We start from the raw sequence: 12,522 nt of genomic DNA, 5'->3' as shown, positions 1-12,522 counted from the left end.
CCTAATTACTTGGCAGACTTGTGCCCAATCTTGAACCTTCCCTTTTAGGAAAATCAACTTGTCTGTTTAAGGTTGCTATTAGAAAGCAACACATGTACACTGCTACTGTACTGCTAAGTGCGACCTTAAACATCTTCCAACATGTCCAAAATAGTGCAGCCCACATGATAATGAGCCTGAAAGCTCCCCATTGGCTGCCGGTGGTGCAGGGAGTTGAGTTCAAAATTATATGCATACCTTTTTGACCTCTCTGGCACACCTCTCTGAGTGGATTCCTGCCACTGTCACTCCTACGCAGACCTACTCCTCTTTTGAATGTCTTGTCTGCCGACTCTCTCTCTCTCCTAGCCATTCCCTTACCGTGGCTACTATCTATCGGCCACCTGGTCAAATTTCCTCCTTCCTCTCTGAGTGGGCTGACCTCTCCTCCTCACTCCTGTCCTCAACCACTCAACGCCTCTTTCTTGGCGACTTCAACATCCACCTTGATGCCTCCAGTCCCCCCACTGGTCTCTTTCGTGACCTCTGCGACTCTCTCTCACTCTCTATTCTCCCGTCTGGGCCTACTCACTCTGCTGGGCACACTCTTGATGCTCTGATCTCTTCTGACCTTCCCCTCTCCGTCCCTCTCTCCACTCCTCTCTCCTGGAGTGATCACTTTCTCCTATCCTCCCACCTCACCCTCCCTACCCCACAGGCAAAGCCACCCTCTTCACTGCCACCCACCTTCTCGGTCATCCAACCCATGAAGCGTGTGTCAGTTGAGGCTTTCGCTGCTACCTTCTCGCCCCCCCCGCCCCTTCGGCTGACTCCCACCCTGACACAGCCCTCTCCATGCTCCACTCTGCTATATCTGTTACTCTTGATATCCTTGCCCCCGTCATGAGAATCCGCCTGAAGCCCAAAGCCAAATGTAACTCCTGGTATGACTCGGATCTCGTCACCCTAAAACGCAAGTGCAGGGTTGCAGAGAGGAAATGGCGTGCTTCATGTTCATCCTCTGACAAACTGGCCTGCCGCCTGCTCCAAAGGCAGTACCGGCTCTCCGTTCTCACGAAGTAGAGAGCCCTTATCCAAACCCGCATCTCTGCGGCATCAAACAACTCCGCCAAACTCTTTAAAATCTGCAAGGAGCTGGCCAACCCTGTTGCAGTCTCTACCTCTCCTGTCCCCTCTCAGGCCCTCTGCACTGCACTGGCCTCTCACTTAATCTCTAAAACTCAGGACATCATGTCCTCGCTCTCCTCCTTTCACCTCCCTCCCTCCCTACCCGGCTCTTCCTCTGGCCCTTCTGCGGTCACCCCTCCTCCCTCTTTCTCTGCCTTTCCACCTTTCTCTGCTGACGAGGTTTCCAGACAAGTCCGATCAATGAAAGTCTCGTCTAAACAGGTTCACCCCTGTTCCTCCAAAACTATCAAGGACCACATCGACTCCCTGGTTCCTGCCCTGGCTGACTTTTGCAACCACTCCTTCGCCTCTGGAGTCTTCCCTTCCCCCCTCAAGCACTCCCTTGTGCACCCTCTTCTCAAGAAACCCTCTTTCGACCCCTCCTGCCCGGCTAACTATCGCCCTATCTCCATCACTCCCTTCCTGGGCAAGCTCCTGGAGAAACTGGCCATCTCCCAGCTTAACCTCCATGCTGAATCTGTTGGTAGTCTTCATGACCATCAATCTGGCTTCAGAGCTGCCAGAAGCACGGAAACTGCTCTCCTGAACATCCGTGAAGACCTGCTCTTGAACCTTGATTCCAACACTCCGTGTGTTCTCATTCTGCTCGATCTCTCCTCTGCCTTTGACACTGTCAACCATGCCATCCTGCTCAACCATCTCCAGGAAAACCTGGGTATCACTGGTCAGGCTCTGGCGTGGCTGACCTCTTTCCTTTCAAATCGACCCTCCCAGGTCCAACTGGGGTCCTTCCTCTCCGACATCTTTTTCTCCACCTGTGGTGTCCCCCAGGGATCTAATCTCTCTCCCTGGCTGTTCAACCAGTATCTGGCACTCCTTGCCCACCGCATCGCCGCTCTCTGCCCTAATTTCCAGTGCTATGCGGACGATACCCAGCTCATTTTCAGGCTACCCTCAGACTCCCCCTCTCCTTCCCTCATCTCTCTCTGTCTGTCTGCTATCCAAGAATGGTGTGCCGCCAATGACCTCTGCCTTAATGCCAGTAAGACTGAGATTCTACTCATCGGTACTCCCACTCCCTCCTTCCCTGCAGCTCTCTGGCCTGCATCCCTTGGCCCCCTCCCTGCTCCTACCTGCAAGGCAAAAAACCTTGGGGTCATCTTCGACTCCACAGTCTCCTTCTCTCCTCATATTTCTGACGTCGCCAAGAGGTCACACTACCAGCTGCACCTCCTCAGAGGTATTCTTCCCTTCCTCTCCTTCCCCCAGAAGCTCACTGTCTCCCGAGCCCTGGTTCTCTCGAAGCTGGATTACTGTAACAGCCTACATCTTAATCTGCCTGCCTCCACTCTCCGCCCTCTGCAACTCATCCAGAACAGAACTGCGAGACTTGTCCTTGGCCTCAAGCCCAGGGACCGTATCTCTCCAGGACTGAAATCTCTACACTGGCTCCCAGTGGCTGCGAGGATAAAGTTCAAAACCCTCTGCATTGTCCACAAGGCCTTCTGGGGCCTGGGTCCTAAATACCTTCAACTCTCTCTTCCCAAATATCTTCCTTCCCGAGCCCTTCGCTCATCCGCCTCCAACTCCCTCAGGGTCAGCCGCTTCTCGAAGCAACGAGCTGGAGGTAGATCTCTCTCCGCGGCAGGGGCCTCCCTCTGGAACAGCCTTCCTGCCTCTCTGAAACTTGAGGAGAACCATCTCTGGTTCCGGAAGCACCTCAAAACCTTCCTCTTTGCTTCTGCTTTCTCTCTCCCTCTCCCCTGCTGAACAGCTAATTAATTCTTCACTGAAACTGCACTGATCCTGCAACTGGACCACTCTAAACGGCCTCGGTCCTGGGCCCAGCCACTCTCCACGTGCACTGATGCCCTGGAACCCCTCTGCACTGCGGGACTGTCTCTGTATCCCTACAGCCCCCCCCCCCTTCCCCAGCACTTGTTCTGCACTTATCTTGCACTTGCCACCAGCTTGCCCTATTTATTTATTACTTTACGCCACTTACCTTGTACTGCACTTCCCCCCTCCCCTTGCACTTTTCCCCCTCCCACACCCCTGCACTTGCGCAATCTGAATGACACCTGGCCTAGTAGGATCGTTGTCTGTCTCCCCTTGTTCCTCCCCTCCCTGCCTCGTCGCGCCTTGAAACACCTGTGTATAGGCGCGTTACAAATACCATATCATATCATATCATATCATATCATATCATTGATACATGACGAATGACTTTAAAGGGTCAAACCATCTAGGTACCTCACATAGGTGACCTTATGAATCTTTTGTTCTCCAATTCCTAAATTGCACTCTGAGCTGGCAGAAGGCTAATAACTATGACAAAGACTTCATGAAGACCTCAGACATTTGGAAAAACACAGCTAGTTCAGGAGACAGGTCTTCATGAAGACGTTATCATAGTTAGTGGCATTCTGCCAGCTGAATGTGCTATTTAGGAATCGGAGGACAAAAGAATCACAAGGTCACCTATCTGAGGTTCCTAGATGGGATGACCCTTTAAACTCATTGGTCATGTACCTCAGAACCGTGCCTAACACCCCACTGAGGACTAACATTTAACAGTTGGACACTGCGTCTTTAGGAATGTGGCTACTTGGCTACGCTTTCAAAGATGTACAGATCTCCTCAAACTCTCTATTCCTTTCCCTCTTTCGGCGCCCACTATAACTCCCATTGCTTCGATAGCTTGCTAATCCCTCCACAGCCTTGGCCCCCAACGCCCTGACGCAGTTTTCACTGCATGCAGCATTGTACATAACTCCAAAATGAAATAAATACACATAAAAGTGGCTTTACTTGATTAGATTCCCTAAAAATAGCAGTACTCTCCTCATAATGTGTTCCTTCTCCCCAGTCAACAGAATATTTGGCTGCTTTGTGGACTTCGAGGCTGCTTTTCATACAGTAGGCAAAGCTTTATTATTGTTGAAGCTTAGGTTTTGGGAATTAGATCAAGGGGTAGTGCCGTTACTGGAGGATATACACTCAGGAATGTGGACTTGGTTTAAGAACAGTAGAAATCTAATACTAAGGTAATCTTCCCAGCAGATTAAGGTCGTGTTTCCCCTGGCCAGGGCACAATATGCCTCAGACAAAGAGTTGGCACTTTGAAACTACTGGAGGGGTGATTCAGAGCACTACACAGGTATACTAACATAACATAGGATAACTTACTGCTAAAATATAAACAATGGCTTGTATTTTGTATTTATTTGTGGCAAAGATGCATTTTATCCCTCTTTATGTTATTCATAGCAGTACTGCTATCTGTTTTTGAGAACCCTCATGCACCACCTCACCCCTATGATTAGTGGGGTTAGCCATAGAAGTGCTGTACTTTGTAAATTACATTATCATTTTGAGCCAAATCCCAAAGGACACTGGATGCGCAATGATGAGGGTCTCAAAGTAAATTGCAACAAGACCAAAACAAGTCTTATTGGTAACAATACTACTTGATATATTTTAATACAGGTTTTTGTGCAGCGCTTGTATGAAGCTATGAAAGCTGCTTGTTATTCTGATGCCTGTTAGAATATTCGTGGGCATCCAGTGAAATAAAGTTTTAAAGATCGATCTGGATCCTCAAGTAGTCTCAACGTAATCGGAACATTGGATCGCCATTGTAATAAAAGACGCCACTTTGTGAAATTAGCACGTGTGCCAAGAGGGTGCTAGGACTCTTATTGGCAGATAGTTGTCTGAGATCAAAGATTGGTCGAGCAGCAAGACTCTGGAGTCTGCAGTTAGGCGATTAACTTCTTTGGGCGCCTCTATAGCTAGCACTACAGCATCCCATGTGGGGCATGACGATAGATACGACCCATGCACCTGTGTGGGAGAGATCAAGCAGTTGTAAGCCATGCTGGCAATTGAGAAAATGGAGTGTGGGAACTCCCCCCCCCACGCACTTTTGTGAGTGGGGGATTGTCAGAGTGATGTGGGTGAGGCCACTTCCAGTGGGGCTAGGTGAAGGATAATGTAGGATGCCTTGAATGCCAGTTGCTGGCTGCTTTGCATATAGTCCAAGTGAATTTTGGGAATGTACGAATGACCAATGATTTGGAAAATATGTCTTAGATAGTAATAATAGCATGCAATCTGTCTGAACATGTAATGTACACTGGGTGTGATGCTCATTTCATTTTTCATAATGCTAACTCTAACATTAAAATGCCGGCAAAGTACAAGCATATGCATTCCTATAGACCATTTCATTTGGGCTGTCCTGCTAAATCCAGGACGACTTTTCAATGCAGTTTGTAACTCAACTGTATAGCGCGCCTATCACCGAGTCTCCTGGACCACGTGTTTGAGCAGTGGACAGGATAAAAGGACGAATTGCATTTACAGCCAGAGAACTTCATCAACTTGCGAGGTTTCGACTTCAGCCTCCACAGAACGGCCCTCCGACAAGACAGTTTTTGCCAGAGCGCAGTCTTGTTCCAGCCCAATTCCTCCCCTGGTTGTAGAACTCTGACTGTGAAATCGGGAGAAATGCATTTTTAGTTACTGCGTTGAGCTGTGGTGTGACGAAGTGGCTGCTAGCCCTTCTATCCTGGCATTGGGGTTAGGCAATAGGTTTTCTTGCATAGTGAAAGTAAATGGTGAAGCGTTTACTTTGCCCAAAGGCAGCATCTATGTCTTTTACCTTTTGAGACAGATTGCATTCACAATTTGGAAATAAAAAAATTGCAAATATAAAGAAACACGATCTAGCGGTTGTTGGTTATCTCTTGTATCCACATCGACATCAATATCTAATATCACTTTGAGACTAAAGTGTGAACAACATTTCAATATGCAAATTATTGGTGCTAAGGCAGAAACAACTGGTCTTTCCAAATTCAATTGAGTCACAGAAAGACCTTTGCTGCCTAAGTAGCTGAAATTATTTAAATGGAATACGGCTCCCAATATAGGGTTGAAAAAATAGGACTGATTTGTGTATTTATATACTCTTTTCCAAGGTGTGTGTATTCAAAGTCTGTCTCCGAAAATACATCACATCCTTTCCTGAATTCGGGTATGGCTTTCCTGAAAGTTTGGACTAACACCTTATGAACGAGTAACTGCATACGTGCTTAATTTATCTCACGACAGGGTTTCTTCAAAGAGAGTTTTCTTGACAGAAGTTTAAACTAATTGTTTTTGGTTGCTATCCCTTTATCTATGAATAGTTGAGGATTTGCATTATCTGGCATGTCACAAAGGCCGTTCTATGTAGTGTTAACTACCTACTCGCAAGGCCTTTTTGGTAACCTTTGACATTGTTCAAGATGCTGCAAGGGAACCATCGAAGTCATCTTCAAATTTGATTCACGTCCGCCTCACTCACCTTCCATGTCCTGCTCGATGCCGAAGCTCTGTCGTCTCCACATCCAAGACCCACAAGTCTTTTAGAGGTTACAACACGACACCATATGTAGTTGCCATCGTCTTCGAGCCCCAAGCCGTCTCCACAGCAGTAGAACAGTAGAACTAAGCTGTGTTGAACTAATTGCGCCTGATCACTGCCAAAGGCAAATACTCGCTTCACTGTAAATGAAGCTGCTGAGTTATCCAGCACCGCAGACTCGGCACACCTAGCATTTTCCAACATCTTCGGCCTGCAAAACGTTGCTGCTGCCGAACCCTATGTGTTGAATCCAGTCGCTGCCACTACCCAACTCAACCCCAACTGAGCACCCAGACACACAGTTTGTAGAATAAAGGAGGGGACAGCAGTTCTGTCCTTATGGCTTGCTTTAATGGGCCCTAGTTACTTGTAAGACCACATGCCCTTACCTTTTTCAAAGACTTCAGTGTACTTGACATTGTTGGTGAAGATATTGACCGTGCACCCCCTCTTCAAACCTAGAGTGCCCCTTTTGTTCCAAAGTCTGCATTCTCTGTGCTTTCCTTAAAGGAGTGTTTTATATAGTTTTGGAGTATTTATTTATATTTCTAGTTTAATTAAATTATCCCATGTTTATAGAACTTGGTTGGACATTCTTTTATTTTGGTACCACAGTACTATTGTTTGAACTGGTTCTGTGCTACCTCAAAACTCCTGCTGGAATGTATGGCCTGCCCTCTGCCCTTGTTACCCAAAGAGGCGAAGCAGGTGTACCTGGCAGTTTCACCTTTATGACTGGGACCACTGCTGGTTTAGTAGTAGTGTGGGGCTAAGTAGGCGGTTTATCCACTAGTAATGCCTGTAGTCCTGCAGAGCAGTAGTCATTGCATCACAGCTAACAAGTGAAGATGGACGCCGCAATGTTTAATAGCGACATTGCCCGTTTACTGTGTTTAGCGCTAGTTGTCCGGCGGGGTGGAGGCCAGGTGCGCAACGCCATTGAGCTAATCGGGCTTCAGTCCCCCCCGCCCAAAATGTGAGCTGAGGGGCGGGCTGAAGCCTGATGAGCTCAATGGCGTTAGTCAGAGATGGGAAATACGCTTTTCCTGAAACAGGCGACTTTAAAGTGTAACTGTGTTTGTGCAGAAAAATGTATTTGCACAAATGCAGCAAAACTTTAAAGCTGCTAGTTCCGAGAAAGGCTTCCCTCACCTCTCTGACTAACAAAAATCAAATGGACACATCAGCCCCCTCCCCATAAATGTGAACATGATATGTTCTTTCACATCTGAGGGGAAGGGGCTGATGTGCACCCTTGCGTTTTGTTAGGCAGAGACATGAGGAAAGCCTTTTCTGAAACTAGCAGTGCATATTAGCTCATTGTATATGTATGTGTGTAAGGAGTGTGCATGTAATGTATGTGTGAATGAGTGAGTGTGTGTGAATTATAGTGTATGATCTATGGGGGCTGGGTGTGCATGTAAATGAGCGAGTGCATTGTAAATGGGATGTTTAAATGAGTGAGTGAATGTGTATTGTGTGTGCCTATGTGTAATGCTGGGCTGCTAACATTTGATACGTGGGCCCCATGCCAGAAAACCCTTGGGGTAGAACAGAGGGGGCGGAGCCTCCAGGTTTGCCGAACCCATTTTCTAAAGTGGCACCTCCCATCACCAGTTAGTCCCCCCCCCCAACCTCCACCGCCCGAAATGTGGGTTTTGTTGCGCCCCTGGTGGGGGCAGCAGTAAAGTGAGGCAGTATATGAACGGATGGGCGGGTAATAAAGAGAGGTGCAGTGAGGGAGGAGATGAGGACATGGGGTGATGGAGAAACAGGGGGCCCAGAGCGCTGGGGGGAAATATTACAGAGCCACGGGAGAGGCCTAGGATGACCAGCACATTGGCTGTCACTGGCGGCAGAGCATGCTTGCATTTCCCAAATCCTGATTGGCCCACGACTCTCTCACGAGTACTAATACATTGTTCTCGTTAATGAAAAAAGAGAATGGGCCGTCCAGAGCATGAAGAGGGGTCACGTCACGGCCTGGTAGCACCCCAAGAAGCGTGTTTTTTCTCACTGTGTTTCTTTTGTCAGTTATATAGAAAAGCAGACCAAGGAGTGGGCCAGCTGGTGATAGTGTTATTTTTGTGGCGGGGGTCCATTGGCTTTTTGCCTCTATACACTGCGACTATGCCAGCAACCCGAATTCGCTTGTCGCTCCATGTGTCTCGGGATTTCTGCGTGAAGGGGCTGGGCGCAACACTTGACTGACTAAGCGGAAGAGAAGGCGGACGCGTGCCAGCTCGATGGCGGGTGGGGGCAGTCCAGATGACATTAGAGAGGACTGCCGAGAAAGGCCACCAGAAATAGAAAGGCTCCCTACCGCGACCCCACCCATTCCGTTTCACAAAATAGAACAGAAACAGTCCCCTGATCAACCCGTGATGCGGAAATGCACATTTTCACAGGAAAGGTGCCCTTTTCGCAAACCCATGCTCGTTGCTTGGCGGTGTCTTGATCCTGGAGTAAAAAACGTTTGGTCACAGCAAATGTTTCTTTCAACGTTTTACAGTAGAGCGGTTTTCTAATTACTTTTACCCTCCATAAAATGTTAAAAAATTAAGCAGTGGGTTGACTGCCCTACCCATTAGCTGTCCTGAATGCTAAATAACAGATAACAAACTTGCAGGGCACCCACCCTTCCATTGGTCAGGGTTGAGGTGGGTGCTGGGGAAACCCTGCGTGTAGATAAGGCTGCTCCAAGAATCTAAGGGAGCAAGTAATGTGGTGTGACGTTACTATTTCAATATGCACCACCCTCCCTTCTACCCCCGAACATTCCGGGAAAGATGCTTATTTTCCCTATAGACACGCCAGTTTCCTAGAACAGTTAACACGTTTCCCCAAATTACAACTTCAAGGCTCTACAGTGTGTGGACTGTCCCCGGAAAGACGACTCATCTCCTGAAATAGGTGAATATTTTACCAAGAGACTAGTTAGCTCCTAGATATGTGCACTTGTAATGGAACAATACTGGCATTTCTCAGTCGGGAAATTGTACCTCGAATGGCACAAAACATCTCAACGGGGCTGCTAAACCCCAAGTGGCACAGGGCATTATCAGCGTGATTACTATCTTTTTAGACCTTCACCTTGCTGCAATACTTTTCCTGGCACAAAACCAACACTTTCCCAAAGGGCTGCTCTGTGGGCTGTTAGACATTTCCCTGGGCTGAAACCGAACAACTCATCAGCTTGGCTGCTATGCATTTGATGCAACAGGCCTGCAATTCTCAACACGGGGGTAATACTTGCCATGGATATCTACCATTACCTCTCACCAAGGTTGCTATACTTTAAATAGAACAGTGGTCGCTTTTTCCTGGTTGATTACTATAATTTTAGACTAACAGTACAAACACCTCTCATCAGAACTTATACCTTGCAGGGAGTAGTTCTGACACCACTCAACAGGGGGAATGCAATGCGTTTAATAGAAGGCTACCAGTCCTTCTTGGCAGATAGTTTTTTTAGTGGACAGTACTGGTACTTCGTAATAAGGGTGGCTACACTTTTAATGGCACACAACTCTTGAACAGTATTGCCATACTTTTAATGGGGCAGTACCATAATTTCTCATGAGCGCTGATCTACTTCTAATCTGCCAGAGCTGGCCCTACTTAGCACGGTTGCTATGCTTTTAATGGGACTGAACAGGCACTGTCCATGACAATTGTACTTTTAATGTGACAGTACAGATCCTTTTCGCCAGGGTTCTGTTATTTTAATGAGACCATTTCAGCACTCCTTTTAGAGCTGCTTTGCTTTGAAACGAGACAGCACTGTCCTTCGACAAAAGGGTTTTTATACTTTACCGGGTTAGTGCCAGCACATCTCATCAGGCCTTCTATGCCTTCAGGTAACCAGCAAAGAGGCGGAATGTTTGGAGAGAAACGCGAAGCTTTGTAACAGTGTTTAAGACCCTTTGCAGACCCACTGTTAACAAGGGGCTTCCAATATTCAAATATGATAATGCTTTGTTATTTGTTTCTATGTTATGCTGGCCAATGCTGTACTTGAGTAGGCTGTGTAGCATGCCATACTCCGTTTGTGATGTATTATGGTGATTAACGGTGCCATGCTGTGCAGTATATGCTATACTTTTCTAGGTAATGCTATTATGGGCTACGTTACACTGGGCAATGCAATGCTATTATTGTGCATATGTTAAGCTATGCTATTATTGTTTTCTTATGGTGTCTTGTGTTGTTCTATATGGTGCAATACTGTGTTATGTTGTGCTGCACTAGATTGTTATGCTACGTAGTGTTTCTTTATTAGGTTATGCTTTGACTATGAAAAGTCATCCTATTTTAGGTTGTGGTATGTTGTTAAAAGGCTATTCAATATGCATTGTTAAGCATGAATAAAACGTCAAAATATAGTAATCGAGTCGTTGCCTGTGGTACTATAAAACAATCACATGCACAGTTCCATTTGCCCCTGCCCGCCACCCACTCAGAGAGAAGCAAATACGAACATCCAGCCCATACCTGGCCCACTGACCTACCATTTCTTGTTGCACTCCAGCATGAGCTCCTGGTAGGAGGCCACGAACTGGAACTTGGACGCTCGCTTGCCAACCCGCTGAAGCCTCTTCCATACCGAAGTCATCTTCCAGGGTCTCCCTCAGGGGTTCTTCTCCACGATAACCCCCTAAAACGTTAATCCTTCTCAGTGGCTATGCGTCCCTCGTCGCCGAATTATCCATTCAGCGCCAGTGCCTGCGCCCTGTTCTTCTTGGTTGGGAATGGCCAATCACAGACTACGTGGGGGTGCTCCCTACGAAGGTCGCTCTGGACGCGGACCCCAAGGGCACCTCCAGAGCCCCCTGCGCCGTGGCCTTTGGCTGTCTCCGATACACTCTGCCAAGAAGGGAAGAAAGGCGAACACGATGTTACAACCCTTCTCCAGCGTCGATGCACGCCACAATATATCCAACTGAAGCCTGCAGCCTTCTTCGGAGCCCTTAGCAATAACTCTTTCCCCTAGAACATACTCCCCTGTGTTTATGCCAAGTCGCTTCTTAAAAAGGGAAGTATAACCGCCCTGGGTTCGGGGAGGGGCGGCTAAAGTCGTTCTCGCCTTACTTTGCCAAGAGTTTGCTCGTACTTTAAGCAAACGCCCCGATAAAATGTGTGCTCGCCTTGCACCCTCACCCAGGGGGTGTATTGAGCTCTTGGGAGCTTCTTCTTATCTTGCGCTCTGGCGACCAGTTTCCTGTCACTTCTGGGTTTCGAAGGGGTTAAAGGGAAAGCGAAGTGGGCTGTCCTCTGCTCTTTCTGTGGAGGGAGGGAGGCTGGGCTGGGACGACTCACTGGCTCCCCTGCCTGTGCAGGGCGTTTTTACTGTGCACACCGAGCGACATGCTGCGCCTCCCTGCAAGAAGGAACACGCGATCTCAAGTTGCCTTCTGTCAGGTGGGAGTGGCTCGCACAGTCCTGGTTTTCATTATGCATTCTGGTAAATGTAGTTTTTCATTTTTTGTTGACACCTAGAACTGGGTCCTCCAAACAAAGTTCAGAAAGTGGTCTGCTTTTCCTTCCCAACATGGTACAGTGTGCAGCTGAGCTCCTCATAGTCTTCGGCTCTTATCGCAGTCCTCTGTAGGGAATGCTGTGGAAACATCTCTTTTTCAGACTGTGGTTGTACACAAGAGTCCAGAGTGGGGGTACTACCACAAACCAACACTGTCACAAACCGTCCCACCTGGCAGTAGGCACCTTGTCGTCGCATCACTAAAGGGGCTGAGAATGCACAATGTGGCACTTTTTTAAAACATAGATTTTCGGAGAACATAGCTCCCTTTTAGAATTGTTATTGAAAGATATCTTGATCTGACAAAATAACATCACATAATGTACTCTTAAAGCGCACTGCACCATTTGCTCGTTTTACCGGAGAACACGTGTCAACACACAACTCCCCTTTCAGACCTGCCCATTAAGTGTGACTTATTTTTTTTTTATGTTTTATTTTT

General features: G+C 47.6%; 1 protein-coding gene across 3 annotated transcripts in view; it reads right to left on the bottom strand.

Annotated features, from left to right (window-relative positions):
- Window positions 1-11,814, bottom strand: part of EHBP1L1 (EH domain binding protein 1 like 1) — a 745,047-nt gene extending 733,233 nt beyond the window's left edge. For 2 of the 3 annotated variants that reach the window (XM_069644854.1, XM_069644853.1), the window contains exon 1: window positions 11,053-11,813. In XM_069644854.1, coding sequence (XP_069500955.1) covers window positions 11,053-11,156 — 104 coding nt within the window. In that variant the 5' untranslated portion in view covers window positions 11,157-11,813. Of the gene's footprint in view, window positions 1-11,052 lie in introns of all 3 variants that reach the window. The other variant, XM_069644852.1, reaches the window with a different exon arrangement.
- Window positions 11,815-12,522: the final 708 nt, after the last annotated feature.

The sequence above is a fragment of the Ambystoma mexicanum genome, chromosome 2p, assembly GCF_040938575.1.
Source record: "Ambystoma mexicanum isolate Mex_15411 chromosome 2p, UKY_AmexF1_1, whole genome shotgun sequence".
In the NCBI taxonomy this organism is placed as follows: domain Eukaryota; kingdom Metazoa; phylum Chordata; class Amphibia; order Caudata; family Ambystomatidae; genus Ambystoma; species Ambystoma mexicanum.
Note: the sequence above shows the minus strand (reverse complement) of the source record. Positions and strands in the feature narration are given on the sequence as shown.